We start from the raw sequence: 15325 nt of genomic DNA, 5'->3' as shown, positions 1-15325 counted from the left end.
CATATCACCTTTTCTGACTCTCATTCTCCTGTTTCTCCCTAATAAGGATCTTTGTGATTCCACTGGGCCCATTGAGATAATCCAGAAAAATCTCCCCATCTCAAAATCTCTAACTGATCATATCTGCAAAGTCCCTTTTGCCATGTGAGGTAACATAGTCACACATTCCAGGGATTCAGACACGGACATCTTTGGAAGGCCCTTGTTCACCCTACCACACCTTGTAAAACGGACATTTAAGAAAACCAAATGTTAAGATCAGGAAGATAATGTCAAAGTCACATTGTTGTTGCTTTCATGTTAAGATTATCTCACAGTACAGCCATTCCATCTACATTCAAAGAAGCAGAAAGGAGAAAAGGTCCAAAGGCTAAAAGCTAATCAGTTCATACACAGCCTCCCAGAAGGCCTGCCACTGTCAAATTCAGAGTCAAAATAAAAAGAAACTCCTTAATAACCAGGTTGAGTCCACCTATTCCCTTTGACTACTGACTAGGACTCTTAGTTGCTAGTCTCAGTCCAAAATTTCGTCAAGAAAATTTTCTCATGTACCTGTACCTATGAAATCTTGTTTTTTCCCTAACCTTCCTTTTTAATTTTTTTTTTTTTCAGAAAAGCAAGACAACACCACAAGAATTGAAGCTGTAAAATCTCTTGTACAAAAACTCCCTCCGCCAAATCGTGACACCATGAAAGTCCTCTTTGGACATCTAACTAAGTAAGTTGTAAGGATTTCTGGATGTGTCATTTTATAGTCATTTCCTAAATGGGCAATATTGAATTTCACATCTCTAAGGCAAGAGTTTCCAAATGCGTACATCTCGTATTTTCCCTTGTAGCTGAACTAGGTCTTTCTGCAGAAGTTGGAGAATGTGTTAGGGATAGGAAGGACAATCTACAAAAGAAACTTCTGAAATAACTTATTTTTCAAGGCCTTTTCAACTAGTATATGTTTGCTGATTGCTTGTCAGAACCATCGCCTGGACCCTGGGATGGGTCATCTTGACTTTGTTATCTAACATAATAGAAAGAACATGAAATGATTCAGACATGGATTCAAAACTCAGCCCCACCATGTACCACGTGCTGGGGCCACAAATAAGTTGTTTAAACCCTCTGCAACCAATTTCCTCATCTGTAAAATGTTGGCTCAGATTGATAAGGTGCTATCCATGTAAATAGCTAAGAGAGGAGTCTTCCAGGAAAAAAAAAAAAAAAAGGCAAATGTAAAGCCCCAGAAGCCCGTAAGAGCTGGAAGTATTTGAAAAGCAGAAATTAAACCCGAACTGCTAGGCCCTAATGTGGAGGCAAGATGGGATCAGGAGCTGAAGTCCCAAGTATCACACTAGCATCAGATCACATAGGTTCTTGTGGTCCACAGTGAGAGATTTGGATTCCATTCTAAATTCAAGGAAGAACCACTGAAGAATGCTACAATTGAGGGAGTGTAAAAGATTGATCTGGCTGCTAAGTGGAGAATGCATTGCAAAGGTGAAGAAGGGAAGACCTAATGGCAGACAACCACAGTAGTCCAGGCAGGAGATATTGGTGGCTTGAGTGGAGCCCTCAGAGAGAAATGGGTAGAGATATTGTGGAGATGGATCAGGCTGGACTTGCTGCTGGTTGGGATACCATTGGGAAAGGAAAGGAGAAATCAAGTGTGCAACTTTTGGGTTTCAACTTGGGCAAGTGAAGAAGCGATAGTATCGCAGAGATGGGTAAAACTGCAGAGAGGAACAAGTTGAGTAGGAAAAGCAGGTTTGAGAGCTCTATTTTGGACATGTTAAGTCTGAAATGACTGTTACTCATTTGCCTTCTGTTAACACCTTCTTCAGATAAGGCAGAGTGCAACGCAGGTTATGAGGTTTTAGCTTTCATGATATATGCATAGTAAAATTGAAGCCTGACAGAGGTTCAAATAGATTGAGCAGTTTTGCTTTTGTGAGATTAAATCTCCTTAAACACCTCAATCACTCATAATTTGGGATGAGTCATTCCTACAGATTATTCAACTAATCCATTACATGATTTTTCATTGTGAATGTAATACATGCAATTGCACCCCCCAAAATTAAGCAACAGTGATGCATTTACATTTAAAAACTGAAATCTGCCTACCACTCTTAGCCTGCTGAACAGAAGTAACTAACATTTTTGTATGTATCCTTCCTGACCTGTTCCTAAACACATGCAAACATATGTGTGTATGGTTGCTTCTAATGTTAAAGTACATCATATTGCACATATTATTATACAACTATTTTGTAACTCACATACAGACTTCTATTTCATTAAACAGACTTATCTTATTCTTTCTAATGATGTCAATAGTATTTCATGGTATACACAGTCCATAACTTGCTAAACCAGTTCATTGCGTTAGGGAACATGTTTTAATCTGACTCATGATTTTCTGTCTTATTTTACTCTCAAAAGGGGAACTTTATCTTAAAGTTCAGAAAATCTCTTACTATTAGAGTGTTCCTTCTTGTCACTCCCACATACTGGCTACGGTGAGAAATCCAATGCGGTTTAGTGAAAGGATCTTGGGCTTTAAAGAAATAGAAAGAGAGACCTAGAGTCAAATCCTTGCTCTATGCTTTACTCCCATTATGATCTCAGGCAAGTAAAATCGGATTAAATACTATCAACCATATCTTGTGGTTATGAGAATTAAATGAGATAATGCATATAAAACGCCTGGCTCAAGGTAAGCATTCCTCAAATGTTAATTCTTTTCCCTTAGGATCCAGACACACCATGAAAGCGGTTTCAAGTTACAAGTAAATACTGGAGTGCTTATCTCAGTAACTTTAACTGGACAAAGTCATAAAACAAATGGAAAAGTATACCCTTTAATGCTATGCAATACCTTGTCTTAAAGTTCTTGAGAAACATCCGTTACTCTGTCCCAATTATTCCCTTTTTTTTCAACTGAAGGAATAGCTATAAAATAAAGAAACTAAGAGTCAGCTAAATCCTCCTTCAAATAAAATAAATAAAACACACAGAAGAGAATCTATCTAGTTAAAAACCTTCAAAGGATGACGATCGTCCATGTCCAGGCCACATAATCCCAGTTTTAACAATTAATGCCTGATCCTGTTTTTTACATCCCAGTTAATTTCCTAATCTTGTCAGAACTTTCATTTAGTTCAATAGAGATGGAAATAGATGTTTTAAATTAAGATTTAAGATCAGATTATTATATCACTTCACAGTATTCACATTTTAAGAGTGATTATTATACATGGGAAGAAGTGTTGTTTGCTAGCCACCAACTTTTCTTGGGTGGTATGACTATATTTCACCCTGTACCAATTTATAAACTGGGTTTAATTATGCACGAGTGTGTGCACACAATTATATCTTGTTAAGCATTTTTTTGCTAAGTTTTTGATAAACAGCCAATCGTGGCGTGTCATCAAAGCCTGAGAAGACTAAATAAGAAGACTGTTTCACAGGAATTTAAATATATTCGTGTTTGAAAGAATCATTAGAATGTTTTCCTTAGTCTTGATGCATTTGGTAGTTCTTCAGAAAATCTATCGTCAACCCTTGTATGTAGTGTTTATTCCAAATTGTTGCAAATATATATATTTTGAAGTTTGTTTAGTGAGGGTCAGGGAATGTAATGAAGTGCCAAAAATTCCACTTGACCTACGTACTCTACAGTCAACAGAAAAGCACTCCATTTTTGCAGAGCTCTGAGTTAAATGCACTCCTCAAAGCAGATCAGCTATCAACTGGGAAAGCTTAATGCAGCACAGTTGGACTAGAAGGTAAATGCAAATCCTATCCACAAAAGCCAGAATTTTTAAAGGATTGTGATTATATTAAGCATAAGGTTGCACAATGGCTGCACAGGCTGACTAGTCTCAGAGTCCAGAGTCTTCATTCTTAATCAAACTCAGGGTCAAGTTCTATGCATCTGCTATCATAGCTTAAGACCAGGAATTCGGAATAAGCTATCATCTCAAGATCCCGTCAGCCAGAAACCTTTATTAATAGCCATTTTCACAAATTGACATTACAGTGATAGGCCCTGGAAGGTCCTCTGGTACCTTCTGAATCATCATATAAATGGCAAAACTGTCTCTATAAAATACAAGTGTCAAATGCATTTTCCTATAGCCTGCTTCTTTGGAAAGGCAGAGAGGCAGAGTGAAGATGAAGTTAGTGGGAAGGAGGACCTAGCAAGATGGTTTACTTGCTGATGGATAGTAGCTGGTGGTTGAGAGCCAGTAAAGGGGTTAAATAATAACTAGGGAATCATTAACCTTTTATGAACCAGAAAATTGCATGATGTGCTCAGTGTTAATGTAAGAGTCATCTGACAGCAGAGTATAGGATGAAAGAGGTAGAAAGAGGAGAGAACCCAGGAGGTCCCAGGGGAGTTGCAATTGGATTGGAGTGATGGATGTCAAAAGGAAAGTAATGGCCAAAATCTTGAGATTTTTCAAAGGAAAAGTCCACACAGTTTTCATTTGTCTCCCATATCCAGTCAGCCATAGAGATACATCTGAGATTTCAATGATAAGTTCTTATGAAAATAGTCCCCCTGATAGCATTATTTTTAAAAGCAAAATGAGATATTGTTTAGAAGGGTGCTCTTTTCTCTGTTTTCCAAAAACAGACATGGGAAAGATGATGATGAGGTTGTAGCAAACTAATGAAATAGGATGAATCCGATTTTGGCAGGTGTGTATTAATCAAGGCCTCTATATGCTGCTGGTTGGGATGGACAGCCAACATATCGGAAAACCCGTATATGCAATGTATCTCGAGAATGCAGACTTTTCAAAGTTTCATACCTTTGAAACCAGTCACATAGAGGAGAAAAGTTTATGCAGATAAAATTGTCCATGGTAGCACTGTTTGCAACAGTGAACATTTGGAAACAATGTAAGTGTTCAGTGATAGGGGAGGGTTATGTAGAACAGGATACATCATATTGCCTTAGTAAAGTGTAGTTCATGGTTTTTATTTTCTTTCTGCTTCAACTTGGAGAAATGCTGTGTTAAATGTTAAATAAAATCAGAGATACAGTCTTTTGCATACTCAAAGAGAGCATAATTATAAATATGGGGGGAAAGTTGTGAATGTAGAAAAGACTATAAAAATATTTACTAAAATGTTGATATTTGAGTTGTTGGATTGTGAGAGTTTCGTTCCTGTGTTTCTTTTTACCCCCTAATAATGGTATAGGAGGAGACATTGAAGTTAAGGGAACAAAGAAACCAGGCTTTGGAGTTAGGCTGATCTGAATGCAAGTCTTGGCTCTGCCACTTACTGGAGGTATAACCTTGGCCAATTCATTCAACTCTAAGCTTCCATTTTGTCATCTGTCAAAGGGAGATTATAAAAGAACTTATTTCTGTAGTGAGAAGTATATGAATAATGCTTTTGAAGAGTCTTGCATAGTACTTAGCACATAAGTACTAAATAAACATTTTACATCAATGTATTTTTTTACATGTATTATATTACATGTATTATTATTACAGTATTTTATAGTGAGGGTAATATAATTATTAATGAAATAAATATAGCAAGAATTACCAAGGCAGTGCAGGCTAAATTACTGCTAAATTTCATGATTTCCAGAAAAGTCTTTATCCCATCTCAGGATCTTTTTCCAAAACTTGAGTTTCCTCACTGTCCTGACTCAGCCAGTTTCCCAGAGTCCCAGTGAGACTATTTCACATGTTTGACAAGCTACATCACACCCCCATTCTCATACCCAATCCCCACTCTTTTCTGTCTCAGACACCCTGTCAGCCTGGCTGGCATATTGTCCCCTGGTCTTAGTTCCAACTCTTTTCACCCTCCAAGTGATAGTTTGCTAATGTGATCATCTAGTCTGCCGGCCTTTGGGGCAGGCATAAGGAAATTGGAAATAGGCACAGGTCTCTCTATGCCTCTTATGAAGAGCCTCCTCTGTTAGAAGAGTCTCCCTAAGAGACTTCTAGTTCCCTTGCTTTGTTGTATAACTTCTCAGAGTGATTTTCATGATCAGAATTTCCTGCCAAGACAAACAGAACACCAGCTTTATGAAAGCCTGATAAGTAAGAGATTTTTGAAGCCAGCAGGGCCATACTCTGTGTCCCAGTCACCAATATAAACACTCCTAGAATCTTATCACCTACATATCCACCTAGAATCTTATCAACTACATATTCACCTGGAATCTTATCAACTACATATCCACCTAGGCCTGGTGCTGCCCTTTGGAAGTACTAGAACTTTTGTTGTCATGACTATTAGTATATTCCAGATATTGCTGAAGTCTTTTTCCGTATTTTCATTTCCATGATAAAAATAATACATAATTATGGAAAATTTAGAAAATAAATAAAGTCTTTCCACAGAGCTAAATTTAACTAGTTGACCAGATTTCCTTTGTGGCATGCATTTGGCAAGCCAAAACAATCTCAAATTTGTGAGGGGGGTGTAAGGACTCAAAAGAACTTTTATGTACACATTATGCATGCACACATTACTCAGAGAAAATAAAAATGTCTTAGAAATGGGCAACTTTTGATAATGACTTAGGAAGTAATGTTATTTGTTGATTTTTAAAAATAGCTTTGGAAGAATATATTTGCTGCAGATTTTAGGTGCAAATAAACATTATTGTAGGAGACTTGCACTTTGTAAAATAGGTTGAAAGGAAAGTTAAAATCTTCCCTTTTGCATTGACTCTAAGGAAGTTGTCCAGCTGTTCATAGAATTCCAAGGTGAAAAAATGATACGGCTGAATAGACAAATCTCATGGACTAATGCCAATTGAATGCCTCGTTGAAAGTAGAAACTGTTGAGCTGGGGCTATTTTGTGAAAGTAAACCAATATTTAAAGCTTCTCTGTGGTCTTCATGGATATTAAATAAAATATTCTACAAAAGCATGTCAGAGGCAACTTAAATGATAATGACCTAGAAATATAAGGGTTGTATCAGAAAACAATGGAGACAAAATAATTCGTCCACCCTGTCTTTAAAATGACACTGTAGGTATTTCTGATGTTTTGGTGGGGAGAAATTAGATATGCTTAAAGAATGGACTTCAAAGCCCACAGCCATCACCCTTCTCTCTGGTCGTCAGGGGCCATGCTGGTGACGCTCTCTGCCTCCCATCCAGGCCTCTGAATGCTCAGCTCTGCTGTGCTTTTGAGCACGTTATGTTTTTCTGTGCTGCCTTCTGGCACTCCATTCTTTTTCTGTACACTTTGGTCTTTCACCCAACCACAATACCTGATATCCAAAGACTTGCAGACATGGATATTTTTACTGGAAAATGAGGAACCTGTGCAAATTATTATTTTCTTTTACTCTCTCTCTTCTTTTCTTTTTTTTTCTCTTTTCCTGTGGGACAGGGGTTGTGAGTTGTTTGAAATAAGCCAGAAGCTTCATAGCTCCTTTGCTTTTGTATTTGGAATGGCACCCTGATCACTTTAAAGAGCTAATGTACTTCCTATGGGCCTGAAATTTCTCAACTGGACTCCCATGGCAGAATTTGGCCTGGTAGTTAAGAAAATTAATTACTCTGATCGCGAGGGTGAAGCAATAGTTCCCAACTCCCCATAGTAATCATTAAAATGTCATCTACTTAGGAGACATCTTGGCATGGGATTTATAAGGTTTGTGAGCTGAGGACTAAGGTTCAGTGATCCTTCCAGCAGTGCCTCCTCGTTCTAGAGGAAGGCTGTGGGAGATAAGGTTTTAAGACGGGAGTGAAATTATTACTTTAGATCTTTAGATTTAACATTTGAATGGTAACATTCACCACTGAAAAATAGGAAACAACAAAACCTGAAGTTGCTACCATCGCATCTATCATTGTTGTCTCTATTGTTAAGTGATGGCCAACTGTATGAGGGTATTTCCCTCATGAGAGGTAAAATTTTTAAGTTGCCCCACCCTTCTCTACTATGAATCTTGGCCTTTAACCTAATGGAAAGAATTTGGAATCAGAAGACATAGTCTCAGGCCCCATTCTCAGCCCTTAGAAACTGTACAACATTGAGAAAATCTTTCAAAGTCTGTAACCGTCCCTTTTGTTCAGGTGTGAATTAAGTCAAATAAATTCATATTTGTGAAAATGTTTGGTAACTGTAAAATTCTACCTACACATTCCTTCAGGAAGTCTCAAATGAGTGCCTGCTACATTCCAGGCCTGAACAAAATCAGGGGTTGGAAAAGTGTGGCCCACAGGCCACACTCAGCCTGCCTCCTGTTTTTGTCAATAAAGTTTTATTGAAACACACATCTATTTGTTTATGTTTTGCCTACGGCTGCTTTCATGCTACAAAGGCAAGAGGTCACAATAAGTCACAACAAGGTACACAAGGCCAAAAATATTTACCATCTGACCCTTCACAGAAAAAAATTGCTGACCCTTCAACTCAATGTTAAATGCATAAAGAGGATTCCTACCCTCACGTATCTTATCGTCTCCTGAGGCAGATAAATTAGTAAACAATTATAATAAACATGATGCAGTATCTAAAATGCTAGGAGAATTCTAGGCAGCAGCTGAAATTTAGCTTAGAAAAATCAAAGGATGCCCCTCAGAGGACATGAAACAAGCTATCTTTAAGGATGTTGGCTTGGCAGACAACAGACCTATTATAGGGCGAGAGAATACTCTGTACAAGAACATGGAAGAAAACTGCAATGTGGTAAAGAAATGGTGAGTCCTCTGGAAGGATTAGAGAATTAGGAATTATAAAGAGAATAAACAGTGGCAGATTATGAGCCTCTAACGTTGTAAACAAGTTAAATTGTGAAGAATACCATACAGTCTGATAAGGAGCTTGAAAGTCTTTCTGTAGGCTAAGCACTGTCGCTCACTCATTTAATCCTAGCACTTTCAGCGGTTGAGGAGGGAGGATCGCTTGAGCTCAGGAATTCCAGATCAGCCTGGGCAACATAGTGAGAACTCATCTCTACAAAACATTAAAAAATTAGCCAGACATTGTGGCATGCATCTGTAGTCCCAGCTACTCAAGTGGCTGAGACAGGAAGATCACTTGAGCCCAGGAGTTCGGAGGCTACAGTGACCTATGATTTTGCCGATGCACTCTAGGCAACAAAGCAAGATCGTGTCAAAAAACAAAAACAAAACAAAACGAAACCTGTCGACATTAGGAAAATCACTGAAGGATCTGAAGTGAAGAGGTAAGGTAATGAAATTTGTATTCATAAAGACCACAGTTTTTATAAGAGTGAAGGACCGCTTGTAGAAGGGCAACACCAGAAGTAGGGAAAACAGTAGAATGCTGGTATAGTAGTCCAAGCTAGAGATCCCCAGCTAAGGGAGTGATAGGGAGAATGGGGGAAAGTGATGGATACAAGAGGCATTGAAGCGGTAGATGCAACGGAACATGTGCACCAAGTACATGCGAGAGGTTAGGAAGACGAAGGATTCCAGGATGGCACCCAGATTTTGAATTAGCTGAATGGTGATATCCTTAACTTACATTTCACATAGGAAAAGGACCAAACTGGAGGCATGAAAAAAGCAGAAATTTTGTTAACATAATGTGACTTGCTCATTGTTATATTCTATTAGCAAAATCCAGTCAAGGATAAGATATATATGTTGGGAATGCAAGAAAGGTGATTGAGATCTAGGGACAAATTTTGGAGTTGTTGGTTTAAAGATGGCAATGGGGTAAGGTCATGAATGCCTCCAAGGGACCATGTGAACCCAGAAGAGAGTCAAGGACAGATTCCTAGAGACTTCTAACATTGAATGGGTGGTCAGAGAAAGAGATACCAGAAAAGGAGTCTGAGAATGGCACGTATATTGATAGAAAAAACATTTGGCAAGAGCAAAGGTATATTTTGTGATGAAAACTACTCATTACACAAGGAACACCTAGAATAACCTCAGCTTAACAGGACACTGGGCAGAATTTATAACAATGACCAGTTACTGTTCTTACCTTCACCCTTCAGCTTTAAAAAAAAAAAAAAAAAAACACAGGAATAAATATAATCTAGCAGGGAAAAAAATGATATTCTATAGCATAGCCAGGTCCTGAAAATATAAAGAACTAACCTGGCTTCTTCTGCTCTTAGAGCACTGGCTCCAGAAGGGCAGAAATTTGTGTCATTTTGATTCCTGCTATATCCCCTAGCACCGTGTCCTACATAGATACTCAATAATTTTTGTTGAGCAAATGGAATCGCATTACTTCATTGAACAAGATGATAATCTAATAGCCAGTGAGTGGTTCCAGGTAAAATCAACTACATAAGCCTAGTGTATTAGTCCATTTTCATGCTTCTGATAAAGACATACCCAAGACTGGGAAGAAAAAGAAGTTTAATTGGACTTACAGTTCCACGTGGCTGAGGTGGAGAGACCTCAGAATCATGGCGGGAGGCAAAAGACACTTCTTATATGGTGGCAGCAAGAGAAAACAAAGAAGAAGCAAAAATGGAAACCCCTGACAAACCTGTCAGATCTTGTGAGACTTATTCACTATCACAAGAATAGCACGGGAATGACCAGCCCCCATGATCCAATGACCTCCCGCTGGGTCCCTCCCATAGCACGTGGAAATTCTCAGAGATACAATTAAAGTTGAGTTTTGGGTAAGAACACAGCCAAACATATCATTCCATCCCTGGCCCTCCAAATCTCATGTCCTCATATATCAAAACCAATCATGCCTTCCCAACAGTCCCCCAAAGTCTTAACTCATTCCAGCCTTAACCCAAAAGTCCACAGTCCAAATTCTCATCTGAGACAAGGCACGTCACTTCTGCCTATGAGCCTATAAAATCATAAAGCAAGCTAATTACTTCCTAGATACAAAGAGGGTACAGGTATTGAGTAAATAGAGCCATTCCAAGTGGGAGAAATCAGCCAAAACAAAGGGGTTACAGGCCCCCATGCAAGTCCAAAATCCAGTGGGGCAGTCAAATTTTAAAGCTCCAAAATGATCTCCTTTGACTCCAGGTCTCACATTCAGGTCATGCTGATACAAGAGGTGGGTTCCCATGGTCTTAGGCAGCTCTGCCCCTGTGGCTTTGCAGGGTACAGCCTCCATCCTGGCTTTCATAGGCTGGCATCGAGTGTCTGCAGCTTTTCTAGACAGACAGTGTAAGCTGTTGGTGGATCTACCATTCTGGGGTCTGGAGGATGGTGGCCCTCTTTTCTCATAGCTCTACTAGGCAGTGCCCCAGAAGGGACTCTGTGTGGGGACTCTGACCCCACATTTCCCTTCCGCAATGCCCTAGCAGAAGTTCTCCATGAGGACCCTGCCCCTGCAGCAAACTTTTGCCTAGGCATCCAGGTGTTTCTATACATCTTAAATCTAGGCAGAGGTTCCCAAACCTCAATTCATGACTTCTGTGCACCCACAGGCTCAACACCACATAGCTGCCAAGGCTTGGGGCTTCCACCCTCTGAAGCCACAGCCCAAACTCTACGTTGGCCCCTTTCAGCCATGGCTGGAGTGGCTGGGATGCAGGGTACCACATCCCTAGGCTGCACACAGCACAGGAACCCTGGGCCCAGCCCATAAAACCACTGTTTCCTCCTGGGCCTCTGGGCCTGTGATGGGAGGGGCTGCCATGAAGGTCTCTGACATGGCCTGGAGACATTTTTCCCATGGTCTTGGGGATTAACATTAAACTCCTTGCTACTTATGCAAATTTCTGCAGCTGGCTTGAATTTCTCCCCAGAAAATGGGTTTTTCTTTTCTACTCATTATCAGGCTGCAAATTTTCTGAACTTTTATGCTCTGTTTCCCTTCTAAAACAGAATGCTTTTACAGCACCTAAGTCACCTTTTGAATGCTTTGCTGCTTAAGAATTTCTTCCACCAGATACCCTAAATCATCTCTCTCAAGTTTTAAAGTTTCACAGATCTCTAGGGCAGGGGCAGAATGCCACCAGTCTCTTTGCCAAAACATAACAAGAATCACCTTTGCTCCAGTTCCCAAGTTCCTCATCTCCATCTGAGACCACCTCAGCCTGTACCTTATTGTTCATATCACTATCAGCATTTTTCTCGAAGCCATTCAACAAGTCTTTAGGAGGTTCCAAACTTTCCCACATTTTCCTGTCTTCTTCTGAGCCCTCCAAACTGCTCCAACCTCTGCCTGTTACCCAGTTCCAAAGTCACATCCACATTTTTGGATATCTTTTCAGCAACGCCCCACTCTATTAGTACCAATTTACTGTATCAGTCCATTTTCAAGCTGCTGATAAAGACATACTCAAGACTGGGGGAAAAAAAAGAGGTTTAATTGGACTTACAGTTCCACATGGCTGGGGAGGCCTCAGAATCATGGCAGGAGGTAAAAGGCACTTCTTACATTGTGGAGGCAAGAGAAAATGAGGAAGATGCAAACACAGAAACCCCTGATAAACCCATCAGATCTTGTGAGACTTATTCACTGTCACGAGAATAGCATGGGAAAGACCAGCCCCTATGATTCAATTACCTCCCCCTGGGTTCCTCCCACAAGACATGGGAATTCTGGGAGATACAACTAAAGTTGAGATTTCGGTAGGAACACAGCCAAACCATATCACTTGGAATCTTAGAAACTTGATATTTTCAGACTAGTACTAGGAAATATTCCATCTTAAGGGTATTGGTAAGCAAGTTCTTCCTCTCAAGTTTATCTCCCCTCACCTGATATTTTTCTTCTCATCCTGAAAAACAAGCAGAGCTCTTCTGATTGTAAAAATAATAATACTTTTAATGGGGCTGTTTGTTTTTCTTGTAAATTCGTTTAAGAACCTTATAGATGCTGGATATTAGTCCTTTGTCAGATGCAGAGATTGCAAAAACTTTCTCCCATTCTGTAGGTTTTCTGTTCACTCTGATGATAGATTCTTTTGCTGTGCAGAAGTTCTTTAGTTCAATCAGATCCAATTTATCCATTTTTGCTTTTGTTGCCATTGCTTTTGGCATCTTCATCATGAAATCTTTACCCGTGCCTATGTTCTGAATGGTATTGCCTAAATTTTCTTCTATGGTTTTTATAGTGTGGGGTTTTACATTTAAGTCTTTAATCCATCTTGAGTTTATTTTTAAATATGGTATAAAGAAGGGGTCCAGTTTCAATTTTCTGCATATGGCTAGCTAGCACTATTTATTAAATAGGGAATCCTTTCAACACACATTGGGGCCTGTTGGAAGGTGGTGGGGGGGTGAGATGGTGGATGGGAGGAAGGAGAGCATCAGGAAGAATAGCTAATGGCTGTTGGGCTTAATACATAGGTGATAGGAAGATCTGTGCAGCAAACCACCATGGCACACGTTTAACTATGTAACAAACCAGCACATCCTGCATAGTTACTCCTGAACTTAAAGGCTGGAAAAAAGAGATACTCTTAATATTAAGACTGCATGTTAAAAGGGTGCAAGCACTACAATGAATGAGTTCTAAAAGAGGCTGGCCACACCAAGGGACACTCAGTCAGGGAATCTGTGACCACCCATCAGTGATGGGTGGAGCCTATTAGATCAATTACTGCAGTACATAGTAAGATTGCCAGTTCTTCTGGTTTCTTATCTGGGATTAGTAGCAGATCTTGAAATACAAAAATTTATTTCTACATCTTCTGTCATAATTCTCACTACTAAATAACTTCTACCACTTCTAGCTCCTATCAGGTCAACCCCAACTTCCTTGTCTATCGTTTGAGATCCAATATTGCCATACTACCTTGAATTATTTAGCATCAGCTGAAGAAAAAAAAATCACCTTGATTTAAAAAGCTTGCCCTCTGCTTTTAAGTGTATAAAGAAATTTGGTTCCTTTGTTTTATGGAGCAAACTTCAAAGTGGAAGGGAGAAAAAAATCAAGCAGACCTCAAGTCACCTGATTTCCAGTCCACTAAACCACACTCTGCTTTCTTGCCAATACCAATACTCGATTGTGTTTCCAGGGAAGAAGGAATGGTAAAACAAAGAGTGAGAAAGCTGAGCCAACTGTGATAGAGGCACAAGCCAATCCCTCAGACTCCTTTTTTCTAATTGAACACCAGATATAATCCCAGCCCTTTAAATAAAATTACCTAATTAATCCTAATTAATTAGTGAGCCCTTATACTTATAGAAGGGGTTTTCTTAGTGTTTGTCTTCTCACCCTCCCCACTTCCCTGCCTCTACTACATTTCTTTCCATCTAAAAAGAAAAGTTTCATTTTTAGGGGTCCTTTTTAAAAACAATTTCCATGTCAACATTTATTAATGCTTGTGTGTGTGTGTGCATGCATGCCTGCATATATACACTTAGAGCACGTTTTTTTAGAAGGCAGTAATGGTGCTGCCTTTTATCACCTTCTTTCTCCTCTTTAAATGGAAAGCACTGAACCCAGATGCCCAACCACGGAAGATATTCTTCCAGAAGCAGCATCTGGCTTCCTGGCAAGCCCTTCAGGCAAGTTGTTTGGGGAGCATTGCTGTTGTCTCTCGGTCTGTCACGTGTATCGGATACCGTGGCCTCTCTGGCTGGCATGTCCCGGTAGCTGCCAATTCCTTTCAGTTCACCTTTAATTCTGAGAAACTAGTTTCCTCATTTTCATTTCTTACTGGACTTATTTTTCTCCCCACTGCCCATAGGAATTCCAGGACAAACCTAAGTCCTCACTGCTTTCTGCCTGTCAAGCTCCTTTCCAGACCTCCGTCTTTTGAACCCAAATGAAAACCTCAGCCATTTACTCCTACATTAAAATAGGTTATTTTAAATAATATTTCTTAGCCACTTCTTGTCAGCAAAGCTCCTTGTAAACTGTGGAGTTGTTCCCTGAAAAGAAAAACAAAACATTCCATCCGAGTCATTTATTCTGGTCTGTACACAAGACATGAAAGTGTTCTTGACATTTGCGTATTATTTAGTTAAATCGTATTGGCTCCCTACATCCTTGTCACACCATGAACAAAAGAGCATCACGGGGCTGGGAAAGACGAGACCATGCTGCAGTTAGTCAAGGCTGTGCAGCCTTTACACATAGCACCCGCTCCAGGAAACTGCATTTCTTAAAGTGGCTTTTTTTTTTTTTTTACCTGTTAATATATATTTTTTAATTGTGAAGGATCTTCTGGGGTTTTTTATGGATAATTGTTAAGAACACAGAGTCCGATGGTAGCCCACGCAACAGGAAGCCGTGACAAGGTGCTGACAAGTCCGGCAGCAGTACCCAGAATGCAGAGGAGAAGGCAGAAATTAGAGCTGCAGGGTGACATCCAGGAATACTTAACACAGGGTATCTGCAAATTTTCATGTCGTTGGGGGGTTTTTTTCTCATGCAAGAAAAAAGTACATATTATATATGAGATTTCAGTTCTCAAGA

The 15325-nt window shown here is 39.6% G+C and overlaps 1 protein-coding gene across 1 annotated transcript in view; it reads left to right on the top strand.

Annotated features, from left to right (window-relative positions):
• Positions 1 to 15325, top strand: part of ARHGAP15 (Rho GTPase activating protein 15) — a 639510-nt gene that overhangs the window by 573023 nt on the left and 51162 nt on the right. Inside the window, exon 13 of the mRNA XM_003822828.5 lies at positions 613 to 718. Within this exon, the coding sequence (XP_003822876.1) occupies positions 613 to 718 (106 nt within the window). The remainder of the gene's footprint in view (positions 1 to 612; positions 719 to 15325) is intronic.

Source organism: Pan paniscus, chromosome 13 (assembly GCF_029289425.2).
Source record: "Pan paniscus chromosome 13, NHGRI_mPanPan1-v2.0_pri, whole genome shotgun sequence".
Lineage (NCBI taxonomy): Eukaryota > Metazoa > Chordata > Mammalia > Primates > Hominidae > Pan > Pan paniscus.
Note: the sequence above shows the minus strand (reverse complement) of the source record. Positions and strands in the feature narration are given on the sequence as shown.